Source organism: Perca flavescens, chromosome 6 (assembly GCF_004354835.1).
Source record: "Perca flavescens isolate YP-PL-M2 chromosome 6, PFLA_1.0, whole genome shotgun sequence".
Classification (NCBI taxonomy): domain Eukaryota; kingdom Metazoa; phylum Chordata; class Actinopteri; order Perciformes; family Percidae; genus Perca; species Perca flavescens.
This window is the reverse complement of record NC_041336.1, coordinates 7,039,382-7,067,259: the sequence shown is the minus strand read 5'-3', so window position 1 is coordinate 7,067,259 and position 27,878 is coordinate 7,039,382. Positions and strand designations below refer to the sequence as shown.

Sequence of the window (27,878 nt, the reverse complement as noted above, 5' to 3'; positions counted from 1 at the left end):
ACACTGCAGTCAGACTCTGCATGATAATATCAACTGGCTTATACATATCAAACTGTAAAGTCTTCTACTTCACAATTTAAATGTTTTTTTTTTTAAATAAAAAAGATCAGGGGTTTTATTTTTTATAGAAAAAGAGAAAAGAAATATTTACAGTGAATTATTTTGTAAAGCTGTTTGTGTGTCTCAGATAAAAACAGACATTTTGAATACATTTAGATATTTGATTATATACAGTCATGTGAAAAAAGTAGGACACCCATGCTAAACTGTACGTACACACCGCCGCCGACTTGAGCTGCAAAGAAGTTCTGGCCGCCCAGTCGAGGATGCTTGTCAAAAAGTACGGGGGAGCTGTTTGAGGCTTTGGCTGCTCTGACGTGGCAGCATTCTTCCATCATGTTCAACACACGATTGAAGAAAAAGCACAACAGCCACTGCATGGCCAATAAATACCCTGTCACTAGAAACCTTTTATAAATTACATGTATAATGATTTATATTTGTATTGGTTGTTGGTCGCAGCGGTGTCTGTTAACAGTTAGCTCGCTCGTTAGCCGCTGAACCGCAGCAGCATGCAGGCAGAGTGAGCAGCCGCCAGCTGTTGATCCGTGCAGGACTCCACCGTGAGACTGTTTAGAGACCATGTGACCGGCAGGTAATGTTAACTGGTCCCTATACGCAAACAACGTCATATCATAAATGATAGGGGAACCTAGCAACGGTGATTATGAGCTTTTCCTCCATTTTTACAGAACTAATGTTTTGGTAGGAACGAAAGTATGTTTCTCTGGGATCAGCCAGCACGAAGGACATCTATATTCCGATTGGTTGCTGGCATTTGCCGCTGCTTGCCACTGAACCGCATCATAGCTCATTACCATAAAGTTGACATACTTTCAACTTTTGGATTGACGCTCTGGTCGCTCAAAACGCTCAAAACATGACGCCGACAGATTTGCTGCTCCTTGCAGCTGAGAGAAGCTTCCATTGAAAATGAATAACTTCCAGTAATTTAGAAGCTCAAGTCGGTGGCGATGTGTACGTAAAGTTGACTAAAAAGAGGAATAAAAAAATCATCTTTTGGAAATTGATCTTAATGCCTTAATTAAAAAAATGAGGAAAAATCCAACCTTTAAGAACACCAATTTTGTTTGTGAATGAATAATGTATCGTAAATAAATAAATGTTCTTCCTTAAAATACAGGGGGCATAAGTAAGTACACCCCTATGTTAAATTCCCATAGAGGCAGGCAGATTTATATTTTTAAAGGCCAGTTATTTCATGGATCCAGGATACTATGCATCCTGATAAAGTTCCCTTGGCCTTTGGAATTAAAATAGCCCCCCCACATCATCACATACCCTTCACCATACCTAGAGATTGGCATGGTTTTATTTCAGTTAGCCTAATAGCTGGTTTGACTTGCATTGAGAGATGATTTTATGGAAAGTACCCCATGCCAATCTCTAGGTATGGTGAAGGGTATGTGATGATGTGGGTGGGGGGGCTATTTTAATTTAAATTTTTAGTCAACTTTAGCATGGGTGTCCTAATTTTTTCACATGACTGTAGGTATGCTAATGTAAGTTTGTGAAACATACAGTGACTAGACTGAAGGGACACTGTTATCATTGATATCTGTTGAATGGGCTTTTGTTCTGCTTTGTTAGAGATGTGATGCTTATAATTAGTATATCAGCAGATTGATGACAGGGACAGACAGACTGCTCAGTTTCCTGTCTCCTATGTATCATGGAACATATATTGTTGCCACTCATTGGCCAAAATGGGGGCACTGCGTCACTTGTTCTCAACAGAATGTCCTCAGAACTTTTTGCTTCTGCATGTTAGGAATATTAATGTGTAAAATGTTTTCTATTTATCTATCTAGAGGCAAATTCATGTTTCATTACATTAAATAAAAACGCTGCGACACGTTGTTGTTGTTGTTGTTATTGTCTTTTTCTTACACAATGCTGATTGAAAATATTTTCACCAATGTAGAACGAACAACATAATTCAGGAAGTTGCAACATCATTGAACAGGATGTGAGAGACAAGCAGATTGAAAGACAAAATGACAATCACAACCATAACCTGAATAAAATAGGGCACAACCTCAAATCAGACCATCACAGTGGAGCAGACGGCCTCCTAACAGCTCTCATACAGGACTGCAGCAGGACTTTAAACATTTGTTCAGGATGAACAGAAAACCACAGGAGGAAATTGGTACTTCAAAATATTTTAATTTTTATATTTTTATATCTTATCTACTAGATATTTATATGTACCAGGATGTTCTCTACTTTCTTTGTGTGTTTTCAAATATGAGATGTTTTTGATGCTTTTCAACAGCACCATCAGGTTTTAAAATGTCCAAATACATCTCAGATTCCATCTTTTGCATTATGAGTTTACCACTCTGCTCAACACATTGGGAATGATTTCATGTATTTTGTCGTTTGTTGAGTAAATCATAGAAAAAGCTGACGATTTATCAACTTACGGAAACAGCAAATAATGTATTTTAAAAAGGAGGATTTTAGGATTGTTGATTATTGATCTTGATTCTTTGAATGAAACTGATTTTACAATGTTAACATTGATCATATGATCCATCTTTTCTCAACATATTTGCCGTAAAACTGCATTATAAACATTTGTTTGATGTTTATCTTTCAGAGGAAATCGAGGAAGAAGCTAGCTATGGTAATGCACCAGTATGTACTGCGGATAAAGTAGCAGCCCCTCCAGGTAAATTTCACACATTTATTATTATTAAGCGTGAGATGTATTTACAGATCTTTATTTATCTTAACATTTTGTCTGTGATGAATTTTCAAAATGTGAATATTTAAAAGCTTAATATTTTCAAAGCACTTTTGACTGTATTAAAGGAAATATGTGGAATTTTCAGAAAGTCCTTGGTACTAATGTCACTGTTGGCTGTTAAGTGAACTGCAGTCAACATCCTGTTTCTCGCACTCACTCGACGTCAGCAACATCCTGGGCATCATCTGCCAAAACAGTGACGTGACGTACACAAGACTGAACTTTGTTTGCACTCACATCTTTCGTTACTGTATTAGAGCTACACTTATGTCAACAACCAGGCAAGAAACCAATATGTTAACAAGTAAAAAGTAACAGACATATCCTCTTCTTCCATTTCTACTCTGTCCCTTCTGTCTTATCCTTTAAGATAAAACAAAACCCTGATGCTAATTTCATGACTTTCAAAAAATGCAAATTGGTCACATGAAACAACATCCAAAATGTCCAAAAACAGAGAAACAGAGGCCAGACAGCTAATAAGTTGGTAAGTTAAACTAATATGACAAATAGCAGTAAAAGAAAAAGAAAATAATAGGCATCACTGCATACTTTATCATGTAAGATATTAAGACAACTCCTATTTAAAGTGGCTACTGTCTAAAAACAAGAACCTGATGATGGAAGGAATAAAAGATTTGGAGTAATGATTTCTGTATATACTGTATGTACTGTATAGGATTGCTTTCATTTTATTTTCACGTGTATCTGTGGGCATGTGCTCATCTTTAGCCTAGCCTACATTTAGGCAACATCTACAAATGTATTTATCACAGCCTATGAATGAAGAAAGTTAAATTGTTTAGAATATAGCTAGCATGTATAATAAATATAATGAAATAATTTAGCTATGCATAGTACCTAGACCTGCCAACAAATTCTTATTGTTAGAAGAAAACCAAACAATCCTTAGACCTATTGACCACTACTGACCTCAATCACACCGTCTCCCTCAGAATCAACTGCTCTACCAATCTCCTGCTTCTCTTTCTCTCTGCTGAAATATCTTCCAATATCCATCTCATCTGCTCCATGAATTGAAGGATACAACGGTACAACAGCATTAACAGGGACCCTATGGCATTTAGTTTTCAGTGACAACAACATTCTATGGGGATTGATATTGTTTTAGAATAGGCCTACTATAGAGATAGGCTATATTATTGGCAATGAATAAAGAGTTGTGATTAGCTTGCTAAGTTAACCATTTCTTGTATTTCGCTCGTTCACTCTAGCTAGACTTTAGTTTTCCATAGCAAACCAAAATATCCCCTTTCCTTTCCTCAAGAAAACGTAGCTAAAGGTAAGCAGGTCATTAAAAACAACTTACAATTTCACTCTGTATCACTATGTGTAATCAATCTTCCTTTCACCATTAACGTGTGTATCGGTGTGTGTATGTGTGTGTGTGTGTGTGTGTGTGTGTGTATTGGGGGGGGCGGAGGGTGCATAGCGAGTTTAGACCAAAGAGTAGCGACGAGATGAGATGAATCTTCCAGTTACTCACAACGCTCTGAAAGCTGCCAGTTCACACCAATGCAACGAGACGGTGCGGTGCATCATCTTGATAGCACAACGACTCTTTGTACTTCTGTCTAACTTCTGACTTTTCAGCTATTTTTTTGTAGCTGGATATATATAATTTGTTAAATATTAATGAGGATAAATCAAATTGTTATTGTTGTTCTTATAATTATTTAAGGGGGCTTAGGAACATTTTGGGGTAGCTTCAGCCCCCCTAAAACAGGCCTAACGACGTCCCTGTAGCCAATTTACCAGCCAGTTCAGTCCCAGAAGTCTGGATGAATTAGCTGACGTTGTCCACTCAAAACTAAAGTTGATAATTTGGTAATTTGTCTGCATTAGCAAACAAGCTAACTTTGTTGGTAACTGTTGGCCCTGTAGGAAAAGCTGACGAGAGGCAAGTCATTCTAAAGTGTGCGTAAATGTCACATCCTTTGGATTTTTAAATGGATGAATTAGCTGATTAGCTGTTAGCTGTTAGCTGTTTGCTATTTCGGGGAATGTCTCAGTTTTTAAGTTAAGTTACAATCCGTTCACACATTACATTTCTTCACAATGTACCTTTAAATCAACATAAATTTGACTGAATCCTTCTTTTTCTCTCAGACCAGAGGTCTCTCTTCTTCTCTCAGTCTTTTCCACCGATAGCAGTGTGTTGGCTGATACTGTTAGTCATCATGGGCCTTCGTATCTACTGTGAGTACCACTGTCTTAGCTTGTTGTTGGTAGTCCTTATTTAAAGGACAGGTTCACATTTGTCAAGTTTGTCAGATGCCCATATGTACATAGAAACAGTTCTTGCTTGGTGTTATCCTTCCTCCTCTTCATAATGGTCCTGTACAGCGATGAAGACGTGACTTTGGAAAATATTTAGACTACTTGATAAGGTAAAATTATGAATGTATTTTTCACAGAAGTAGGACTGTGGACATTGTCCCCTATCTCCTATATTGGAAGAACATTAGAAAGGGATCTCTTATTCTCCAGTATGAACTGGAGGAATGATCAAACAAAAAATATCAATGTTCATATGGACACCTGACTATTGTTTAAAGATATATGTCAGTCTATCTTTTAATATCTAATATGATCATGTAAATTGCTTCTTTCGTTGTGTATTTCTATAATATAACAACACTCTGTCACTATAGTTACCTCTGTCATTTCTGAAAATGACGCCAAGCTGAGGGCAGAAAACCAGCAGCTGACATCCCAAAACCAGCAGCTTAAGGCACGAAACCAGGAGCTGGAGACACAGATCTGAAACATGACGACAGTTGATGATTACTGCCCCAAAGAAAATAACGGTTTGTTAGGATCCAATTAATGAAGTCAAACAATATGCAATAGAAATAATATCACAATGCAGTTGTTTATGGTTGGTGTCTGTCGTTTCAGAGAGACAGTGTAAAAAGCTTGTCAGGAGGACTGGTTACTCAACGAGTCTAACTGCTATGAGATTCATGGCGCTTGATCCTTCTAATCAGAAAACCTGGGAAGAAGCTCGAGCAAACTGCAGCGGATATAACATGAATTTTGTTATTGTACATAGTCAAGAGGAAAAGGTAATGAGAAATCTGTGTCAAATTATGACGAAATTGTGAAAGTGAAATGTAGATCATGTTTAAATACCTGATAACCGTTTCTCTCTTGTCAGGATATGATCAATGGTTACAGCTGGGGTAAGCAAGATGAGAGTGGATACTGGATTGGCCTGAGAGTTGAAAATGGGAGATGGAAGTGGATTGATGGAAGTGATCTGGCTGTAGAGTAAGAGACACATTCCTAACACTTTGAATCATAAACTTTTATCAGCCTTGATCTAAACATCTTGTTCTTCCCTCAGCTTCTGGATAGGACCTCCCTTTGTCGGTCAGTGTGCAGTTTCTGTCCAGGGCGTAGGATGGAGATCAGTGACAGAAAACGATGGATCTGCAAAAAGAAGGCTTTATGTGTTTAAACACTGCAGTCATATTCAGCATGATAATATCAACTGGCTTATAAATATGAAACTATGAAAACTTTCAAAGCTGTTTGTGTGTCTGAAAAAATAGACACTTAGATTAAATGTAACTGAGTTAGATATTGGATTATAGAGGTATGGTGTGTCTGACTACTGACACCAACATTTAAGAAAATACAGTGACTGGCCTGAAGGGGCACTAAACTGTTAATTATCAATAACTTTAAATGTGATTTTCTTCTTCTTTGGTAGAGATGCAATGTCAGAGACCGGTTAGTAGAGGATCTTTGGCGATACTTCTATTTCCTGTTTTTATGACATTTTATTTTGTTGCTCCTGATTGGCCAACAGAGGGTGGTCATCTATCACTTGTTCTCAACAGAATGTTCCAGAGTCTGTTTCAATATTTCCTTGTACAGCTGATATTTAAGTGTTATCTTTCTATCTAGATGCAGTTTCATATTTTAGTCTATTACATTGAATAAAGTGTATGACAGATGTCTGATTTTTTGGATTTATTTATGTAATGGAAATACTTACGGCCCTGGGCCTGTTGTACTTGTGTGTGGTTTGTCTTGTTATCTTGCAGGTGTAGCGGAGGTGATGATGATATGATTGGGAGCACCTGGCCGGTCCTCCCAGGCTATTTAACCCCACCTGCCCCGAGTTCAGACAGCTGCATTCTCCTGACTGTGCACCAGCATGTTTAGTCTCTGTTTGGCCACATCACTCACAGGCCACATCAAAAGAGGAAGTTGCTGTGCATCTTCCTCTTTTGATGTGGCCTGTGAGTCGTAACAGAAAGGTTTTTGGTTGTAACCCCCCATCCTCTGTAAATAATGCTTATGCACAGTCACACTGTTCACAGTTCCCATGTACAGTTCACATACTCAGTAACACAGCATAATATACCACACATATCACGTACCTGCAGTCCAGAAGTCAGAAGGTAAAAAAACATGCAAAGCACAACACACAAAGAATGAAGAATAGACAATAAAAACATTCAAAGATATGTATAGGCTATATAAATTAATGAGTAAATAGATAAGCTATTAATGAGTTTATAACTGATGGATGTAGGCACAAAACTCAACATGGCTCTCTTACCCCAATGATCCACTCGGCTTGTCTTTGCTGTGTTCCGGCTACGCTGTGGTTTTGTACCTCACCGGGAGTGTCCAGGCACTCCTCCACAGAGAAAAGGTTATTTGCATCACTCCTCCATGTCTTCCTTTTTCTGGCATTGTCTTTATAAAAAAGATTTGTGATGGCTATTATGTTTTTCCACCACCCCCAAGTGGAATCTCTCATTGGGGGGGATTATCTAGCATTGACTTGAATGGCTGTGATTGCTCGTGGGGCCACGCGGTGCATCCAGAAAGCAGCGCAGAGGTCCCAGTGGAAATAGGGGTTAGACCTGAATGAGAGTGACCTGTGTCTCTGACCTGAGGGTAGAAGACTGTGCAGTGTGGGGGGGGGGTGTCTGAGGCTATCTGTGTTCCTTTTAGTTTAGTCCTTCTGTTCTGAATACTGATCAGTTATTTCTGTTTCTGTCTGTTTTTTTTTTTTTTTTTTTTCTGCTCATTGATATGATTTTGTTTCGTGGGTTACAATGGATGTTTGATAGTGACCCAAAACAGGCTGATATATTCAGTGGGTTCGCTGCTTTTAGAGTTTACATGTTCCCTCATGTTCACATGGGTTTCTCCCACAGTCCAAACACGGGCAGGTCAGGTTAATGTGTTTGTGTGTTGAATCTGTTTCTTTCTGCCTTTCACGCATTGCATGCTGGGATATGCTCCTGTAAACAGACATAGGCAGGTACAGGGGAGGAGTGATAGATGTTTGTTCTCAGTGTGATGAACAATGAACTTGAAAAGTAGAATTTTAAGTTTGTGAAATGGGTCTTCAATCTCAGCAGATAGAATTTATTGAATCTATTTGATTATGATAAAAGTTACTGTCTGTTGATGAAAGGCTGGCAGCAGCAGCGTGGGAAGATGCTGCAGACACACAGTGTGGGTTACCACCATTAAAGGAGAAGACTTGAGACATTAGCTGCTAACCAAACAACAACTATTTCATTTCCCCACACACTTTTCTGAGAAATTGAAATTAGTACACTGTCAACTTTATCATTTCCCTATCAGCCTTCACACAGGCTCTGTAGTTTTAAAAAGATAAATGCTTCTGCTGGTGAGATACTGTAAGCATCTCATCTTTTGTGTAGTTTTAATATTAATTTTCATAATACATGATGCCTTAAAAGCATGACAATACACTGGCAGCAGTGAGCTGTGATGAAAAAAACAATGGATCTGCAAAAAGAAGGCTTTATCTGTTTAAACACTGCAGTCAGACTCTGTATGATGATATCAAGTGGCTATCAAACTATGAAGACTTTCAAAACTGTTGGTGTGTGTCTGAAAAACAGACACTTGGATTAAAAGTATAAGTGCAATTAGATATTGGATTGATTTTTCTCTTTCTATTGTAAATGTCAGTTTATGTAACATGTTTAATCAAAGATGAGACAGAAGCAGATCTGGCCTCAGTGTGTTTGCTGCTTTTAGAGTTTACATGTTCCCTCTGCCTTTCACGCAGTGCATTCTGGGATACGCTCCTGTAAACTGACATGAGTAATAGGTGTTGAGTGATGGATGTTTATTCTCAGTATGGTAAACATTGAACTTATTGATGTTCATTATTATTGCTTGTGAATATGTAATAAGTATAATGTATAATCAGATCATTGATTAGAAAATACTTAGATAGTGATCTTACATTGAGCAGTGTTGCTTTTATGGTTTTAGTTACAGTACAGATATAAGATATAAATAACAGATAGAAGGCTTGTTTTGTTAACAGAGCATGTTAAGTACTAAAGAAAACACTGTATATGGTTTGGAAGATCATATTCAGCCAGTCATGATTGCAAATACCTTTCTCAACCAAAAACAGAAGTTGTTCTTATCAGACAGATGCGCTGAGGTTTAATTTCAGCAGTACTTCTCTGTCGGTAAGTCAGACAGAACCCAACAGAGCTACTGTAACCATGGCGGATGACGAGGTTAACTACGCTTCGGTTGTATTCAAAAGTAAAAATCATTCTAAAACCCAAGGTAAGTTTAGTATTTTTTTTAAATACAGTATATCAATAATAGATATTTTGAAACATATGCTGTTACTATGGATCAGATACTCTATCTTTGTTGATGTGATCATATGCAATGTTGATTTCTTGTACTGGTATTTTCTTTGCTAATACTGGATAGAAAATACAGTTCTGATCAGAAAAGTAAATCCAAATAGCTGCATCATTTTGGTGGTATGTGTAGAATAGAGTCTAACTATTTAGGATCTGATATGGAATTGTATTTGATTTGTTTTAATATAATCAAGAAAAATAGTGTCTAACAGTGTATTAACATCTATTTTTTTGGGTTAAGATGCGTTTTAACCTAAACCTAACCATAACCATAACGATTGCCTAATCCTAGTGCCTTCCAGGCAGCGCTGCCTGGAAGGGGACGTTGGGGGTTAAAACACCGATAAACAGGATCAGCAGAGGCAGATAGATAAAGAGACGGTTTTAAAGTGTTTGAAGTATTTCCCCTTTCAAGGCAGAGTTTCCCCTTTTTGTCTAGGATCTGCTAAGTGTGAGACAAGTTCAACATCTGTGGTTTTATCTGACAGTTCCCTGTGTGAAGAAATTGTATTGCTTATGAAACATACTACATTATAGGACACAAGGACGCAGCCCTTAAAGTCTCAAATAATCTTAATCAGCTGAGTTCTGAAAATGATATGGTGGCTGTGTGCAACATTATTATCATATGAGAAGAAGAGATGCATTGTACCATAACCAATTAAAAAGGAAATCTCTGTTGAGTTCAATGACACCTCACACAAGACTCTACCTTAAACGTTTCAGAGGTTATGAAAGGGGGCGTGGCCTGATTAAGTGGGCGTGGTTAAAGTATAGGGGGTGGCTCAGTATCACATGTAGACCACACATTATAAGTTTCATGTAAATCGGATGATGTTTGTCATATAATCGATCGAAATCTAGGATCAAATTTAAAATCCTCCTCCTGACCTACAAAGTTCTAAATGGTCAAGCACCATCATACCTAGAAGAGCTCTTAGTACCTTATTGTCCTAGTAGAGCACTACGCTCCCAGAATGCAGAGCTATTTGTGGTTCCTAGAGTCTCTAAAAGGAGACTGGGAGCCAGAGCCTTCAGCTATCAGGCTCCTCTCCTGTGGAACCAGCTCCCAATTTGGGTTCGAGGGGCAGACACCATCACCACATTTAAGAGTAAACTGAAAACTCTCCTCTTTGATAAAGCTTATAGTTAATAGTTAGTGAGGAGTTGCAGCGTCCGCCTAACCCGGCCCATCTGCTTCTCTTCGTATTCATCAGTTTTATTTATCATATAATCAATAATATAGCGAGAGTAGGGGGAGGCAGGCCAGTACAGCCCGATCCGGTTGGGGAGAGTTCTAGCCCGACCAGGCTCCTCTCTTTAACCTGCCTCTATAGTTAATAGTTATGCTATTATAATTCTAAACTGCCGGGGAAGTTCCTTCCTTCCTATGACACACTGAGCTGCTCTCTCATCTCTGTTTTCACTTCTTTCCTTTTGTATGCATCCTGTCCCAGAATGCTTGTTACTAACCTAGCTCTGGGGAGTTATAGTCCTTATGTTTCTTCGTCCTGCTGCATCCACCCGTGCTCTGCAGTGCCACGTTACATCCCGCAACGCCCTGCTGTGATGTTCATACGCACAGAGTAGTCAGGATCCGGTATAGGACACTGCACTACTCAGTGTGACATGATGTGCCCTGCTATGGCATGAACTTCCACGATGACATTCTAAGTCAGTGTTCCACTATCTTTAATGTGACTATTATTTACCACTGTTCATCACACCCCCAACCGGCCCCGTCAGACACCGCCTACAAAGAGCCTGGGTCTGCCGAGGTTTCTTCCTAAAAGGGAGTTTTTCCTCGCCACTTTCGCAATAGCCACTGCTAATGGTTGCTCTTGAGGGATTACTGTAATTGTTGGGGTTTTGGAATGTATAGAGTGTGGTCTAGACCTACTCTATCTGTAAAGTGTCTTGAGATAACTCTGTTATGATTTGATACTATAAATAAAATTGAATTGAATTGAATTGTATATAAGGCAGGTTTCCTGTTGCCAGGGGGGGGCCACTATGACCAAAAGTTAATTTTTGCCTGGTATATGTCCTCAGGCTTGGACCCTTGTCAGTCGTGAGAAATGTCGGGCAGATATGACAATGTACACTAAAGTTACAAAAACATCTTTTTTCATCGTAAGGATAATAATAATAATAATAATAATATATATTTATATATATATTTTATATTATGTTGTATATTCATGTCATTGTTACGCTAAGGAAAATGATTTGCCAGGAACGTGCTGTTTATTCATAGATAGAGCTTTATTAACACAAAACACAAACGCAATCAGAAAAAAACTTTGTACAAAGCATAGGAGACACACAGCACACACAACCAATATCCCTCGCTCACGAGAAGCCAAATCCTACAGCACCGTCAACTGTCTGCCTGCCGCAGCTGCCTCGGAGCTGTAGGTAACCGGCAGCATTCGGTCTGAATTCGGGTCCATTTTGCAGACGTCTGTGGTGCGTTGTCCTCTATGTCTATGGTGGTGCACTTCCAAATGTCCACCTCACCCGCAGCCAGCACACTCTCTCTCGCTTCCAGCTGCTGTAAAATCAATAAATAAAGACAATCAGTACTGCGCGATATACTGCTTATGGACACAAGACATCTATGAATGCCCCTGAAAAATATTCACATTGACCAAAAACGGATCTAATCTTACCCTCTTTTCTTCTCGACCGACTCCGAGCTGAACTCTTCACAGCTTCTGCCCATCGATGCCACATCTGGTTGTTTCTACCTAAAACTCCTACATGCTGTCTCGTAATATGTTTTACAGGCAGCTGGAAAACAATTAAATGAGAGTGGTATGAATAAAAAAAAACGTAAGTAGCAGGGGCTCAACTTGTTTAACTTTGTAGGGGGTGCTAGCGAGCCATTACTGTGCGCCTATTTCCTAAACCCTTAACATACGTACATTTTCACCAGGATTGATGCAACATCCAATTTTGCTGAGTTTGAGTATGTTAAGCCCCTCAAAAAGGCGATTCATTTGCCATAATAATAATTCCTTCAGTTTCAATAGGGCCTTCACCGCTGTCTGGCCCTAAATATCAACCATTACACCCAACAGTATGCATTATTTCTAAGATAACTAACTTGTTCCCATGAGTTATTATCTTGTGCTTACAAGATAAAATGGATTATTTACGGCGCTTTAGGACCTCCGTATCAAAAAGTGATCCTCATCAGGAGGGATTTTTTGTTACTTTGACATGAACAAATAAGCCTTTAAAGTCTTTATTTAACCACTACGCAGTTATTAACTATGAGATTGTGTCCTTCAACCTTTCAGCTAGAAAGGAGGAGGAAACTGTGGATGATGAAGTGAAGGGGCAGAGTAAAAAAACTGAAGAAACTGCTGACACAAACGGTAAGTTATAAAATAAAAATAAAAAAATTAAAATGTTATTACTATTACTTACTTGGCAATAAATCATTTTCTGATTCACAGCAGGAGTTTTGCTCGACAAGGAATCAAACAACAGACGTCTCCAGTATCAGCAGCTGGCCTGTTGTTTGGGGATTTTTTGTGTCATTCTGCTGTTGGGCATCATAGCAGTCATCGTCCTCTACTACCGTAAGTATACTGAACAGGCAGTCCATGCATGAACTCACACTTAGACATGAGACACACCTTAAAGAATAACAGTATTAGTTATCATCTGTAACTGCATAAAAGAAATTAAAGGTTAAGGTTGCGTTCACACCTCCCTCGTTTGGTCCGTTTAAAACAAACCCTGGAGCGTTTGGTCAGATAGTCCGGTTTGTTTGGGGCGGTGTTAAAGCTCATCTGGACTCTGGTGATGATCAAACAACCAAACTCTGGTCCACTTAAAAAAGAGGGTCTCAGTTCACTTCCAAGTGAACTAGAGTTCAGTTCACTTCAGGTGAGAACGCGAGCCGACCCAAATACAGGAAGTGAACCAAAACAGCATTTACTAGCCTGCAATTTAACCTTGCACACAATGTACAGACTTATATATGACGTAAGGGACGATAACTTTCAGATCCATAAGCTGTTCTGAGCACACATGGCTGGTTGTCTGGGTGACATCATCATCATCTCTTTCCTTCACTCGCTGTCTGTCAGCTGCTCATTGTTCGCCTTCTTCTGAAATATTACAAACTCTAAAGCAGAACCAGAAAACCTGAGTTGTTATAAATGTGGTGTTGCTCCATTATTTCTGAGACCAGAAGAGCTTTGGATATTCTGTCCAATATGCGAGCAACCGTCTCTATTACGTGACGTGTGTTTACAGTGGTTGGTGTGTTTGACAAAGTGCAGTGTGAAAACAAATCGAACCAAATGAAAAATGCAACAATGTTGCAACTTCAGCCATGAATCACACCGAGTCCACCGAACTATAGGTGTGATAGCGCCCTAAGTCAAGTGATGATCTATGTTTGTTCTTCAACAAATCCCATGATCAGACCCAAACCAACAATGGATGTGTGCACAAACAAGTATACAGTGTGTGTATCAAAGTCACATCTATCTTTTATAATGGAGCTCTGTGACGCAGTGAGCCACACTGTAGCACTGGGTGACTGGTTTCTTCATAACAATAAAGATGGCCACTGTAGCTTTGGAGTCAATCCCACATCACCGTCCACACCACATACAGCGGTTGGTTCGAGCCTTTTCAAGAGATTTGTTGAACTATTCTAAAAGGTGAGACAGGCAGAAAATAGCTTCCAAATGTGGCACAATTACAAATTCAAAATTGCCTTATGACTATGATTAAGAAGCAAATTTGCAATTTGCAGTTGCTTAAAGAGTTTCTGTGTCTTGGGGGATACAGTCATTTAACAGGCTGTAGGGGGAGGAGCTATGGGGGGAGGGGCATTATGTGGTTGCAGTTGATGAGAAACACTGATGGGGTGATGGGTCATGTAATCAGGTCATGTGACTTTAGGCCAACATTCCAAACATTTGTATCAAAATCCATAATGGCAGCATATTTGGACAAAGACACTGGCCATGAGGTAAGTGTTATATTTTTCACGTTTATGATATTTTAGAGTGATTTTGTTTTAGAAAATAGTTTTATAAGGATAGTTTTTCTTCTTCTTATTCTTAATGTTTAAAAAATATTTTTAAAATGATCTTCTCACAACTTCGATAATCAGGCATTGAATGCTCGTATCCTGGGGGATACATTGCCCATATAAGGGTATTTAACAGGGCTCATCACTCACAGATATACTTATGTTTTGAGGCCTGTTCTCTACAGATATTGAATAGGATAAAGGTGTGCAACATTGATACTTTATATTTTACTCTCGTATTATTGATGAATTCACCAGTATACACACGTTCTCAGGGAATTTCTGTCAGACGTTTCTACAGTGCAAGAAACAGCTTCCATTGTCCATATAATGTATCTGGTGTGGGGCAACACAAGGAATATGGTAGAATCAAAAAAACAAAACAGGAAAAAGGTGTTATAAAAATCAGCACATGAACTGTTGGGCAATGCATCTTGGGGGATAAAGTTCTGTTTTTTTCCAATTTGATCTAATGTTGTCTAGATAACATGAAATAATGTAGCTAATTAATTGTTTATAAAATATTTTAAAAGTTGGCATATGAACTATAATAAAAAGAATACAATGCAAAATGTTACCTTAAATGGGCAATGTATCTTGGAAGATACTTTAGAAAATAAAGATAATATTTTTGAAAGAAAATAATTTTTCCATCAAATTTATTTATGCTTACCACTTTAAGGGTTAAGTCATGAAAGTGAGCTGATTGCTGCCAATCACAACCTGACAAACCTCAACAACAATCTCATCTTAGCCAATGAAAACTGGAGGAATGAAAACAACAATCTGACAGTCCAGTTTAGCAACCTGACACAAAACTATACTGTCTTAGAAAGCAAGATCACAAACCTGACTGCAGAGGTCCAGAACCTGAGAGCAGTAAACCAGCAGCTGGAGACACAGAGGAAGAACTTAACAGAAGAAATACAAAACATGGAGACAAACTGGAATAAACTCATCGTCAGTCGAGCTCAGTGGAGCATTGATGCCTACTGCCCCAAAACAAAAGACGGTATGTTCAGATGCCATTTATTAGGTTGAAAAATAATCAATAATATTAATATCATATTGCAGTAATGTTGTTTATTGGTTGATCTCTGTTGTTTCAGTGAGAGTGTGTAAAGCTTGTCAGAGTGGCTGGTTACCCAAAGAGTCCAAGGCAACCAACTGTTATGTGTATCATGACGCTAAACCTCCTGATCAGAAAACCTGGGAAGAAGCTCTAGAAGACTGCAGAGGAAAGGGTTCAGATCTGGTTGTTGTACATAATGAAGAGGAAAAGGTAATGAGAAAACTGTGGACATTTTTATCACACAATTATTACATTGAAATGTATTTTTTGTTTGTCTGAACACACTGAGTCTCTAAATTGAATCACTGTTGTGGTTTTTGTTTCCCTGTTTTTAACGATTATTATGGTTGTTTATATTTCTGTTTCCTGTATTTTCCATGGATGGTTTATATTTAGTTTTTAGTTTGTATTGTGTATTTCTGTTCTTTGATGATTATTTCTGTTTCCTGTTTTATTTTGACAGCCTGGTTTTCTGTCTTGTCTCGTCTAGTTTTACTTCCTGTGTTTTCCCGCCTGTCTGATTGTCCTGCCCCGCCCTGATGTGTTTCACCTGCTGTCTCACCTGTTCCTTGTTTGATCATCACCTCTTGTGTTTAGCCTCTGTGTTCCCTTTGTCTCCTGTCAGATTGTTTTGTGTTTTGCCCTGTCTGTGCCCTGTCAGTGTGTCTCAGCCATGTGCCTTTGTTTGGAATCTTCCCTCGCGCCTCTCGGTCCTGTGAGTTTTTCCTTGTGTTTTTTCATGTCTCTGTGATGCTGTTTTGGTTCTCAATAAATCCTTAACGCCAACTTTCTCCTGCCTGCCTGTCTCTCTCTCTGCGTTTGGGGTCCTATTATTCCCCTGCCACGTAACAATCACAGCGTGGTTATTTAAGTACAGTATCTGGTAACTGTTTCTCTCTTTTCAGAAAACACTCAATGAATACAGCGAGGGTAGTTCAGGAACTGTTGGATACTGGTTTGGCCTGAGAGCTAAAGCTGGGAGATGGAAGTGGATTGATGGAAGTAATCTGACTGTAAGGTAAGAGACACATTCATAAACACTTTGAATCATAAAATCTATCAGCCTTGATCTAAACATCATGTTCTTCCCTCAGCTACTGGACACCACAACCTCCTCCTCCTGCTACTGATGGTCAGTGTGTAATGTCTGTCCAGACCAATAAATGGATATCAGTGAGCTGTGCTGAGAAACAAAGATGGATCTGCAAAATGAAGGCTTTATCTGTCTAAACACTGCAGTCAGACTCTGCATGATAATATCAACTGGCTTATAAATATCAAACTGTAAACACATCTACTACACAATTTAAATGTTTTGGGTCTTTTTTTTTTTTTTTTTAAAAGGAAGAGGGGTTTTTATTTTTTTATAGAGAATGAAGAAATATTAACAGTGATTTATTCTGAAAAGCTGTTTGTGTGTCTCAGGATAAAAACAGACACTTAGATTTACATGCATTCAGATATTTGATTATATAGCTATGCTAATGTAAGTCTGTGAAACATACAGAGACTAGACTGAAGGGACACTGTTATCATTGATACCTGTTGAATGGGCTTTTGTTCTGTTTTGTTAGAGATGTGATGCTTATGATTAGTATATCAGCAGATTGATGACAGGGACAGACAGACTGCTCAGTTTCCTGTCTCCTATGTATCATGGAACATATATTGTTGCTACTCATTGGCCAAAATGGGGACACTGCATCACTTGTTCTCAACAGAATGTCCTCAGAGCTTTTTGCTTCAGCATGTTAGGAATATTAACATGTAAAATGTTTTGTATTACCGTATTTTTCGGACTATAAGTCGCTCCGGAGTATAAGTCGCATCAGTCAAAAAATGCGTCATGAAGAGGAAAAAAACATATATAAATCGCACCGGGCTATAAGTCGCATTTATTTAGATAATAAATACAAGAGTTATTCAACTACACAATAGCACACAGAACAATAGGCTGAATATGGTAGGTGTCCGGTATGTTAACGTAACACATTAACAGTTATTGAACTATCCTCCTGAGAACCGAGGAAAATTTTGTTTTTTGTGATTCCATACCTGTTTAAAACATCTTACAATTTAAATTTTTTTATTTTTATTTATTTAAAGAATGTCCACTGTAGTGGACAACAGGATCATTTGAGTACGAAAAAAGACAAATTTGGTAGATGTGGAGTCATTATTTACATGAAGATAGTCCTGATGTCCACTATAATTGACATTCATAAAATGCCAATTTTTCAAAAGATACATAATGTAGTTTCTATCAGAACTCAATATATGATTCCTAACACCTTAATGAACAAGAAAATATATGATTATCATAAAATAAATAATAATATTTGACTCATCTCTTATCTTTCCATAAAATGTGCTTGTTCCTATGCTGTCCATTTTGGATTGAAAGAAAGAGGCGGTTCCCGGCCTCCCAGCCAATCAAATAACACATCACTGAAAAAAGACGGCAATGTTTTCAGTATGAATTAACATGTAAAAACATGTTAAATTATATATATTTTGATATATAAGTCGAACCTGACTATAAGTCGCAGGACCAGCCAAAGTATGAAAAAAAGTGCGACTTATAGTCCGGAAAATACGGTAATTTATCTAGAAGCAAATTCATGTTTTATTACATTGAATAAAAATGCTACGACACATTGTTGTTATTGTCTTTTTTTTTACATAATGCTGATTGAAAATATTTTCACCAATGTAGAACAAACATAATTCAGGAAGTTGCAGCCTATAGAACAGGATGTGTGAGACAAGCAGATTGAAAGAAAACATGACAATCACAACCATAACCTGAATAAAATAGGGCACAACCTCAAATCAGACCATCACAGTGGAGCAGACGGCCTCCTAACAGCTCTCATACAGGACTGCAGCAGGACTTTAAACATTTGTTCAGGATCAACAGAAATACATCACTGTGTCCATCAATGCTGCTCGTCTTAATGTAGATATTTATTCTCACCATGTTTGGTCACAAAACAACACACACCACCATCACGTTATTGATCACGGTTTGACCAAAAAGTAGAAATGAATGTTTGTCAGATGGGTCTTTAGTCTCAGCAGAAAGAAATGATTGACTCTCTTTGATTATGATAAAAGTTATGGTGGATTGATGAAAGGTCGACTGACTGACTGACTTTGTTCCCCCTGTGGTCGTACCAAAACAGACACTGTGCGTGCAATTCACTTCCCCTTCACAACAACAAGGTTATTTAACCTGATAATTTGGGAAAACGACAGTCACAACCTGGAAGTAGAAGTCCAGTAAAGAGTCTCACAGCGGAGCAGACGGCCTCCTAACAGCTCTCATACAGGACTGCAGCAGGACTTTAAACATTTGTTCAGGATGAAGAGAAGACCACAGGATAAAGCTGGTACTTCTACATATTCTCATCTTTATGTGTGTACCTGTAATACATTATCTACTGTATTTATGTACCAGGATGTTGTCTACATTCTTTGGGTTTTGTAATGTTAGATGCTTTTGATTGCAAAACTCTAGCACCAAGGTTTATTAAAATGTTCAAATTATATACGATTTTTCCACTCTGCTCAACACACTGGGAATGTTATGATTTCATTTCAAAACTAAAACCATATCTGTACCTGTAGAAACCAATAAGGAAACTCCAAGGCACTCTCTTTTAGAATGATACAAAGCCTTTATTTATGGCTTAACCATCATAAATCTTCAAGTACTCCGATGCGTTTCGGCATACAAGCCTTCGTCAGGGAGTCATATCTGTACCTGTGTGTTTTTTAGTTCTGCTTTAATTTGATATCAAGGACTACAGGTGAATTCAATCAGGAGAGACTTTGTTTGCAGATATGCAAAAATATTTATTGTACAACTTTATAATAAAATGTACAAAGTCTTTTGAAGATTAGACTCCATCAAATTAATAATGTTTTTAAAAGGGCTGGAGAACAGGAACATAACCCCCCGACAGCTGACAGCACAAGGAGAGAACAGATTTAAAGCAGAGTTGTAACGCTGTGATTGGCCCTTGAATTTTGTGGCCAAGTCTGATTGGTTTAACTGAAAGCATCGCTTCTGAACAGCTGATTTGATTTAAGAAGAAAGGGTAGTGATTGGGTTAATGACGTCTTCCTGAAAGAATTTGCGCTGAGCTTCATCAGAACAAAATGAGATCAAAATAGGCTGACTGTTTCTTAGAGAATGTAATGTCTCTTTATCTGCAGGTTGAAACTTTACTCCAGTGTGTTCTACATATTGGCAGTAAAACTGCATATGAACATATGAACATTTGTGTTTGATGTTGATCTTTCAGAGGAAATCGAGGAAGTAGCTGACTATGTTAATGTACCAGCATGCACTGTGGGTAAAGTAGCAGCCCCTCCAGGTACTACTGTATATTTATATGTATGTATATTATTTGTGTTTTTTTGCAATGTGAGATGCTTCTGATGCTTTACAACAGCACCAACAGGTTTTAAAATTCCTAAATTCATTCTGACTTTTCTACTCTGATCAACACATAGGGAATAATAAGATGTCATGTATTTGTTTCTCAGAGAAAACAGAGAGGAGCTGTCTTTTAACAGCACTGTGGATAGAATGGCAGCCAGCTCATTTTAAATGAAGGTGTTCTCATCAGAAAAAAAGATGTATTAATGAGCAGAGGGTTTTTAACCCTTGTGGTGTCTTCCCGTCGACCATGAACTTGTGTTCCTAGCGGGTCAAAATTGAAAATGAACTTTTTTTGGCGCTTTTTTAAACGTTTTTGTCACTTTTATCAACACTTTTCTTCATTAAGGGTCAATAAACCTAACTTACATGACATTATACCAAAAGTTTGAGTTAAAAAAGCAGACATTATAAATCATTTTTACTATTAGTTAAGCTCAGTCGGAGGATATTGTGGTGGATCACGGACTGTCAAAGTTTAGTGAGGATAACCATTTTGAAACCATTTAAAATTTTTTTTAAATGTTATGAAATTGAATAAAACACCCAAAAATAATCATTATTTTTGTTTAAATGTTGTATAGTTCCATACAATTTACATCCATGTTATTTTTGGGCAATTTGGTTCAAGAAAATCATATTTCTGATATTAAAAACATTTTGACACATTTGACCTGAGGACAACACAAGTTTGAGTCAGGCCTCCTCACGTGGACTCCAAACAGTTTCAGGGCAGGTTCAGTGAATGGAAGTGTTAACATATGACTTTTAACAAAAGAAGATCATAAAGAATAGCCTAAATGTGTGTGGTGTTGCTGTTTTCCCCACTTTCCTAGAGTCAGAAACTAATCAATGCCTTACAGAGACTTATTTGATGTACCTGGTGTAGTCTGAAGTTATGTCAAACAGCAATATGAGGCTGTTTTGGCTCAATTGTTGAGTGTCTATGGGATCAAATAACATTATCAGGATCCTATAGGCATCACAATCTCAGACTTTGGAAACCCCTGACTTATTACGGAAAAGCAAATGTTGTATTTTTAAACAGATGATTAGATTTAGTCTCATGTGTCTTCAGTCTCAGCAGAAAGATATTTGATTGTGATAAGAAGTCCCAGTTGAAAAGCTGGAGTTGAAAGGTGAACTGCAGCAGCGTGAGGAGACGTTGCAGACAAACAGTGAGGGTTAAATCCTTCACAATGACTCAGCATTAGCTGCTAACCAAACAACAACTCTGTCACAACTTTGAAGAGGAACTAAAAACATATGTTTATCTTTCAGAGGAAGTCATAGAAGAACCTAGCTATTTTAATGCACCAGCATGCACTGTGGATAAAGTGGCAGCCCCTCCAGGTACATTTTCACACATTCAAAAATTGTTAAACATGAGATTTATTTATTAGTATTGTTAAAAAATGTGATAGTGATGGAGATTTACAATTTGAATGTTTAAATGCTCAGCACTGTGGACTTTGTCCTCTATCTCTTACATTGGAAGTGCATTAGAAACCAGAATGAACAGGAGGAATGATCAGAGCAAGAAAACCCAGTTTCAGTGTTCATGTACTGTAACACCAAACTGTTTATAAGATAGATTTGAAACATCCTGTAATGGGTGGCTGTCTATTATTATAATATAAACAAGTTGCATGACTAATACAGCGAAAATTGCATTATCATTACAATTAAGAAGCTAATTTTCATTTTGCAGTTGCTACATTAAGTCATCAGAGTGATGAAAGTGAGCTGATGGCTGTCAATCATAACCTGACAAACCTGAACAACAAACTCAGCTTAGATAATGAGAAGTTGAGGGGGGACAACAAAAATCTGACAGAACAAATGCAAAACATGGAGACAAACTGGAATAAACTTGTTGTTGGTAGTCCTTATTTAAAGGACAGGTTCACATTTTTCAACACCATCCTCTGTCTGTCGCTGTAGTTACGTCTGTCATTTCTGAAAACGACGCCAAGCTGACGGCAGAAATCCAGCAGCTGACTGTAGAGGTCCAGAACCTGACAACACGAAACCTGCAGCTGGAGACACAGAGGAAGAACTTAACAGAACAAATACAAAACATGGAGAAAAACTGGAATGAGCTCAACGTCAGCCGAGCTCAGTGGAGCATTGATGCCTACTGCCCCAAAACAAGTAACGGTATGTTCAGATCCTATTAATTAGATCCAATAATAAATAATAATATTAATATCACAATGCAGTAATGTTGTTTATTGGTTGGTCTCTGTTGTTTCAGTGACACAGTGTCAAGCTTGTCAGAATGGCTGGTTCCCCACCGGGTCTAACTGCTATTATTATGACGCTGATCCTCCTGATCAGAAAACCTGGGAAGAAGCTCGACAAAACTGCAGAGGAATGGAGTCAGATCTGGTTGTTGTACATAATGAAAAGGAACAGGTAATGAGAAAACGGATATTTTTATGAAACAATTATTACATTGAAATGTATTTTCTGTATCTGAACACACTGAGTCTGTACACTGTAAGAAAAAAAACAACCTGAAACTGAAAGAAAGGAAACACAAACACTAAAACATTACAAAAGTACAAGATGGTAAAATGACATTAAAAACCTGTAACTGTAAATATTGGCCATTTTGAAAAAAAAAATGAAATTGTATTCACAGAAGAAGACCATTTCATGTTTATTTTAAAGCTACATGGTGTAAGAATTTCTCCCATCGGTGAAATTGTATATGACAACCAACTGAATAGGCCCCGCCATTCCGAGTAGCGTTTAAACTACTACGGTGGCCAAACCCGAAATTAGCGTTCCTTCCAGTGTAATAATAGTTTTACGTTATTTTGGTACCATTTCATAGCTAACATCAGCCATCAGGTTCCCAAACATATGCAAGCTAATGTTAGTAAAGTATCAGTAAAGTATGTAAAACTTTGAATTTACACAAATAGGCAGAAATACTTTTTGAGAAGAAAGCAGGCAACTTCAGTGTCCCTTTTTAAAATCCTTGCTCCTTATGATCTCTTTCTATCTTGGAAAAGCCACTCTGATATTAACTTTGGTCTCGTTGCTTTGACTGTTGCGTTGTCGTTTTAATTCTCTTTGTAACTCTGTTGTTACATGTCCTAGAGAATAGGCATGATCCTCCATTTTTAACAGGCTTTCAAATCTGCCGGTAGTCACTGAGTAATCTTCTCCCCCTCCCTCCCTGGCATTCGTCACAGTCAGTGCCACTGAGTGAAAAGGGCAAAATGCAGAGGTTTGTCCCTCTTTGGCTGATGTATTTAAAAAATGGAGACACAATATGGTCGAATACATGCAAGCTTGCATGTATTCTAAATGGCCGATTCTACTATTTAGTTAATGGAAGTAATTACACATGAATGAGCACATATTTGTGAAAGAACGTTTTTTTTTTTTGCTAAGAATCAACTCAAAACATTACACAATAGAGCTTTAAGTTCCCAAATATTATTTTTTTACGTTCTATGGTAAACTTTTAAAGTCAAGTTGTACATTTCTTAGATTAGATCAAATTTGTTTTTACAGGTATAAATATATTTTATTAAACATGTATAAGCAAAAAAGACACAAGATTTTATGTCAATTTTTTATGTCAAATTAAATAATATAAATATTAAATAATTATATTATCTTTTCATATCGAAAATAACTTTTTTTACAAGAAAGTTATTTTACAGCATTTCCTTGGTGTTCCAACTTTCAGATTATTACCATTTTTCGAAGGACTTTTTTTTTAACATTGTAGATAACAGTGTGATTATTTAGTTATAGTGTTTAAATATCTGATAACTGGTTCTCTCTTCTCAGATTGCACTGAATACATACAGCGTGGGTAGTTCAGGATACTGGTTTGGCCTGAGAGCTGAAGGTGGGAGATGGAAGTGGATTGATGGAAGTGATCTGACTGTAAGGTAAGAGACACATTCCTAAACACTTTGAATCATAAAATCTATCAGCCTTGATCTAAACATCATGTTCTTCCCTCAGCTACTGGACACCACAACCTCCTCCTCCTGCTACTGATGGTCAGTGTGTAATGTCTGTCCAGAACGTGGGATGGAGCACAGTGAACTGTATTGAGAAAAAAACAATGGATCTGCGAAATGAAGGCTTTATCTGTTTAAACACTGCAGTCTGCATGATATTAACTGGCTTATAAATACCAAACTATGTTTTTTAGAGATGCAATGCTAGAAGCTAATTACTATTTTAGTCCATCACTTTGAATAAAGTTGTGTTTTTCTCTTTCTATTGTAAATGTCCATTTATGTAACATGTTCAATCAAAGATGAGACAGAAGCAGATCTGGCCTCAGTGTGTTTCTATGTGACACTTTATATTGATGCTCCTGATTGGCCAACAGAGGCGCTGCATCACTTGTTCTCAACAGAATGTTCCAGAGAGGTTTCAATATTTACTTGTACAGCTGATGGTTGAATGCTATCTTTCTATCTAGAAGTAATTTCAGATTCTGCCACATATTGTTATTTTTCTCTTTCTATTGTAAATGTCAGCACGCTTTAATCACGTGAGGAGGAAAACAGAACTTGAGGAGGATCAGGGCTTGGCTTTGTGATTTCCTGATTAAAAGTATATATTATTTAAATAAACTGAGTGCAATGTAAAACAGTGATTGGCTTGTCCAGCTTGTTAATAGCCAGTGTTTGATGATTTTAGCTGCCCAGTCAACACAGTCTCACTCCCTACTCGTCAAATGTATGACGCATGGTCAAGGACCCTGGTGTCAAGTTTCAACGAAATAGGGGTACCCTTGACGTTATTTTTTCGACGAGGGGTCCGTCAGATAAACATTCATGTTATTCCCTCACCGTCGGATATCGACGAAAGAAAAAAACACGCCCCCCGCCCCTTAACTCGAAATCTGTGACAGTTATTATTGGTATTTTTAGCCCAATAACCGCTGTTTTAATCAACATTATTCACGAGATAGTATCATGGTTTATATGTATTTCTTTTTTTTATGTTATTATTTCGGTATATTTCGCCAGGTAAGCTGGATTGCTTTTTGTTGATTTATATTTTTTAAACTATAATGCTACATCTATCAACATTTATTTAGATGTTATCATGGTATTCATTTCTTTACTTCAATAATATTATTTCGGTCTTATTGCCGGTGAAATATTACAGTATATGCTAATACAGAACATTACGATATGATCCGAGCAGGAAGCATTCAAAGCCGATAGGCCTATCCCCCAATGCAATGTGGCCATTCATTTCAAAGAATCGGGCAGCGATCAGCAGGGGCTTGTTTCTAAAACCAAGATAAGGGATTAAGCCGGGATTTCCTGTTTATCCTGGATGAATTTAGTCTTGACTCGGTTTCACGAAAGCAGAGGCACATAAATCACCATGGAGATTTATTCTGTGCAGCTAGCCTGTTCCTGACCAGGCTAACAGCCAGGATTTATTTAATCCTGGAAACTTTTCTGTTCACTCAGCAGTGGTTTGACCCTTTTGTTATCAGCCTGGATTAAAATACAACAGGTGCATATTGCTGTTGATTGGAGTACTGTTATTATTTAAAGTTGTGACCATTATTTTTTTTATAATTATAAATTTGTCATTGTTACTGTTATATATTGTTGTAAGATTGATGAATATATTATGGCAGTTGTTGAGATAATTAGAAAAGGCTGATAAAATTTCAAATGAGTTTTAAATGAAGTCTGTTACTAAGTGCAATACATACAATGCTGCACATTTTATAGTTCCCCAATGCACCTTCAATTATTTTAGTGTATCATTTCTTTTTTTTTTTCTTTAACAATAAGGATCATGTTTGTTCTGCTTCTATGTGCATTGTATTTGGCATTCTTAGCACACAATTTGTGTTGTCCAATAAACTGGGACTATAATTTGGGAGGATTGTACAATTTTAAGAACATATCCTAACTGTACAATCCTCCCAAATTATAGACTTAGTTCACTGGACCAGTAACTATCTAGTGATGTAGGCTACTGTACATTCATGTAACAACAGGGAGAGGACACATTAATGGTTTTTGACCTTATATTTTGCCTGGGGGGAAATAACTGATGAATATACTCTGTTCCATTCATGTTTATAGTGTGCATGGAATTTATCACTTTATTATCTTTATAGTTTCTAGATTATACAGTGCAATTTCTTCAGTGTCTTTATTTTTTTATGTCCATATATACCAGGGAGCAAAGCATATAATATGTAGAGAAGGAAACTCGTCCTCTATAAAAAATAAAAAAACGCGAGAAAAAGCGTGACAGATAATAGCGGACCGACTAAATGATAGTCTAAAAATTTACATTTATGAACTACTGCTCTTAAATGAAACCATTCAATGTGTCACTTGTCATTTGCAAAAACGAACACCTGTACACTTTGCATTAAAAACGAGTAGTGAAAGTTAATATGACTTTGGAAATTAATATTTTAGCCAATGAGAGAGAGGGAGGAACAGAGGGAAAGAGATATTTACGCTTCATATTCTAGCGTTATAGAAAATGGATCTTCATGGTAAATTTCCTGAGTTATCTTCTGCTTACTTTTAAGGCAAAAGTACAATTGTTAATTTGTGCAAATGATTAGTAGCCTAATAATTGAATGGTAGGATTATGACGGTTTCCATTTAGAGCAGTGGTCAGTTAATGTAGATATTTAGGCTGCTTACGCATTCAGTCGGTCCGGGATCGTCTGCTGCTTTTGAGGAAAGCCGTGGGACGCGCATCTATCTGAATTAGTTCAGCCTGGCTCGACCTAGTCGCTCCTCCTCAGCCTGGCTTGGCCTTTGTGAAACGCACCAAGCCAGGATGCACAGATTATAGGTCAAGCCTCGCTTTATCAGTTATCCTGGATTTATATATTCTGCTTTTGTGAAACAGGCCCCTGGTCTTTAGCATCGCTTCAATATACATATATACAGTCAGTGACTGTGTTACAGCAACAACACGTTGCTCAGTTTTGTTCAAGTAAGTTATGAACCATAATAACGTTTAAACGAATCCGCGGAAAACTCCGGAAGTGACGTGAAACGTCGTCCTCGGCGGATACGAAGATAAAATATATAGGCCTAACATTCGTAATATTAATGTTTTTTTCTAATGTTGTATTTGAGGAGTTAAACAATAAAGATAGTTATAACATTGAAATACAGTTTCATGTATTTGTCTACGTTTAAACGAATCCAGCGGAAATGACGTGGAAATTCCACATCTCGTCTGTGAAAGAATGTTCCACGTTGTACGATAGACAGTATATAATGGACCAATAGACCCGTTGCTCTGGACGGAGACCAGTGAAGGCTATTAGAAGCACTTTTCTGGTAATGGCCAGCTTTACTGCGCAGCCTCCAACTGAGAGAATGTGACGTGAGCAACGTGTCTGAAAGTTGTAAGTCTTCTGGTAGCTGTGCCAAGAGAAATCTCAATCATTCCCAATCCTACAGATACGGAGACTGTAGGTGTATGTAAGGAGATAACATGGGCACAGGTTAATTATTGATCACTAACATGCTAGTTAACATTAGTAATTAAACCTAAACATCTCATGTAAGTCGAAACTGCCTGCGAGCTTCTCCTGTACTATACGGTAATTCCTCTATTATGCGACAGTAAGTCACTTGGTTATGACACAATCGTTAGCCTATTTTTACAAAAACGTTTGCTACGGAGCCATAACGTGAGGTACAAGGTAATGGAGCCTTTTATACATTGTCGTGTTTCTTTGGAACTAAACAACGGACAAATAGAGTCTT

At 37.7% G+C, this 27,878-nt stretch overlaps 2 protein-coding genes and 1 long non-coding RNA gene across 3 annotated transcripts; all 3 read left to right on the top strand.

Moving 5' to 3' along the window:
- Nucleotides 1-5,897: 5,897 nt before the first annotated feature.
- Nucleotides 5,898-6,276, top strand: LOC114556642 (uncharacterized). Its single transcript, XR_003692718.1, has 3 exons — nucleotides 5,898-5,925; nucleotides 6,018-6,130; nucleotides 6,207-6,276. It is a non-coding gene; the product is annotated as an uncharacterized LOC114556642 (long non-coding RNA).
- Nucleotides 6,277-15,610: 9,334 nt separating this feature from the next.
- Nucleotides 15,611-16,979, top strand: LOC114556804 (C-type lectin domain family 17, member A-like). Its single transcript, XM_028579849.1, has 4 exons — nucleotides 15,611-15,632; nucleotides 15,706-15,878; nucleotides 16,574-16,686; nucleotides 16,763-16,979. Exons 1-4 carry the CDS (start codon nucleotides 15,611-15,613, stop codon nucleotides 16,896-16,898), a joined length of 444 nt encoding a protein of 147 aa, XP_028435650.1. The 3' UTR covers nucleotides 16,899-16,979.
- A 2,820-nt stretch (nucleotides 16,980-19,799) lies between these two features.
- Nucleotides 19,800-24,697, top strand: LOC114556803 (C-type lectin domain family 4 member G-like). The gene is made up of 8 exons (XM_028579848.1): nucleotides 19,800-19,889; nucleotides 19,981-20,050; nucleotides 21,397-21,468; nucleotides 22,060-22,275; nucleotides 22,373-22,533; nucleotides 23,929-24,032; nucleotides 24,109-24,194; nucleotides 24,636-24,697. Exons 1-8 carry the CDS (start codon nucleotides 19,872-19,874, stop codon nucleotides 24,695-24,697), a joined length of 789 nt encoding a protein of 262 aa, XP_028435649.1. The 5' UTR covers nucleotides 19,800-19,871.
- Nucleotides 24,698-27,878: the final 3,181 nt, after the last annotated feature.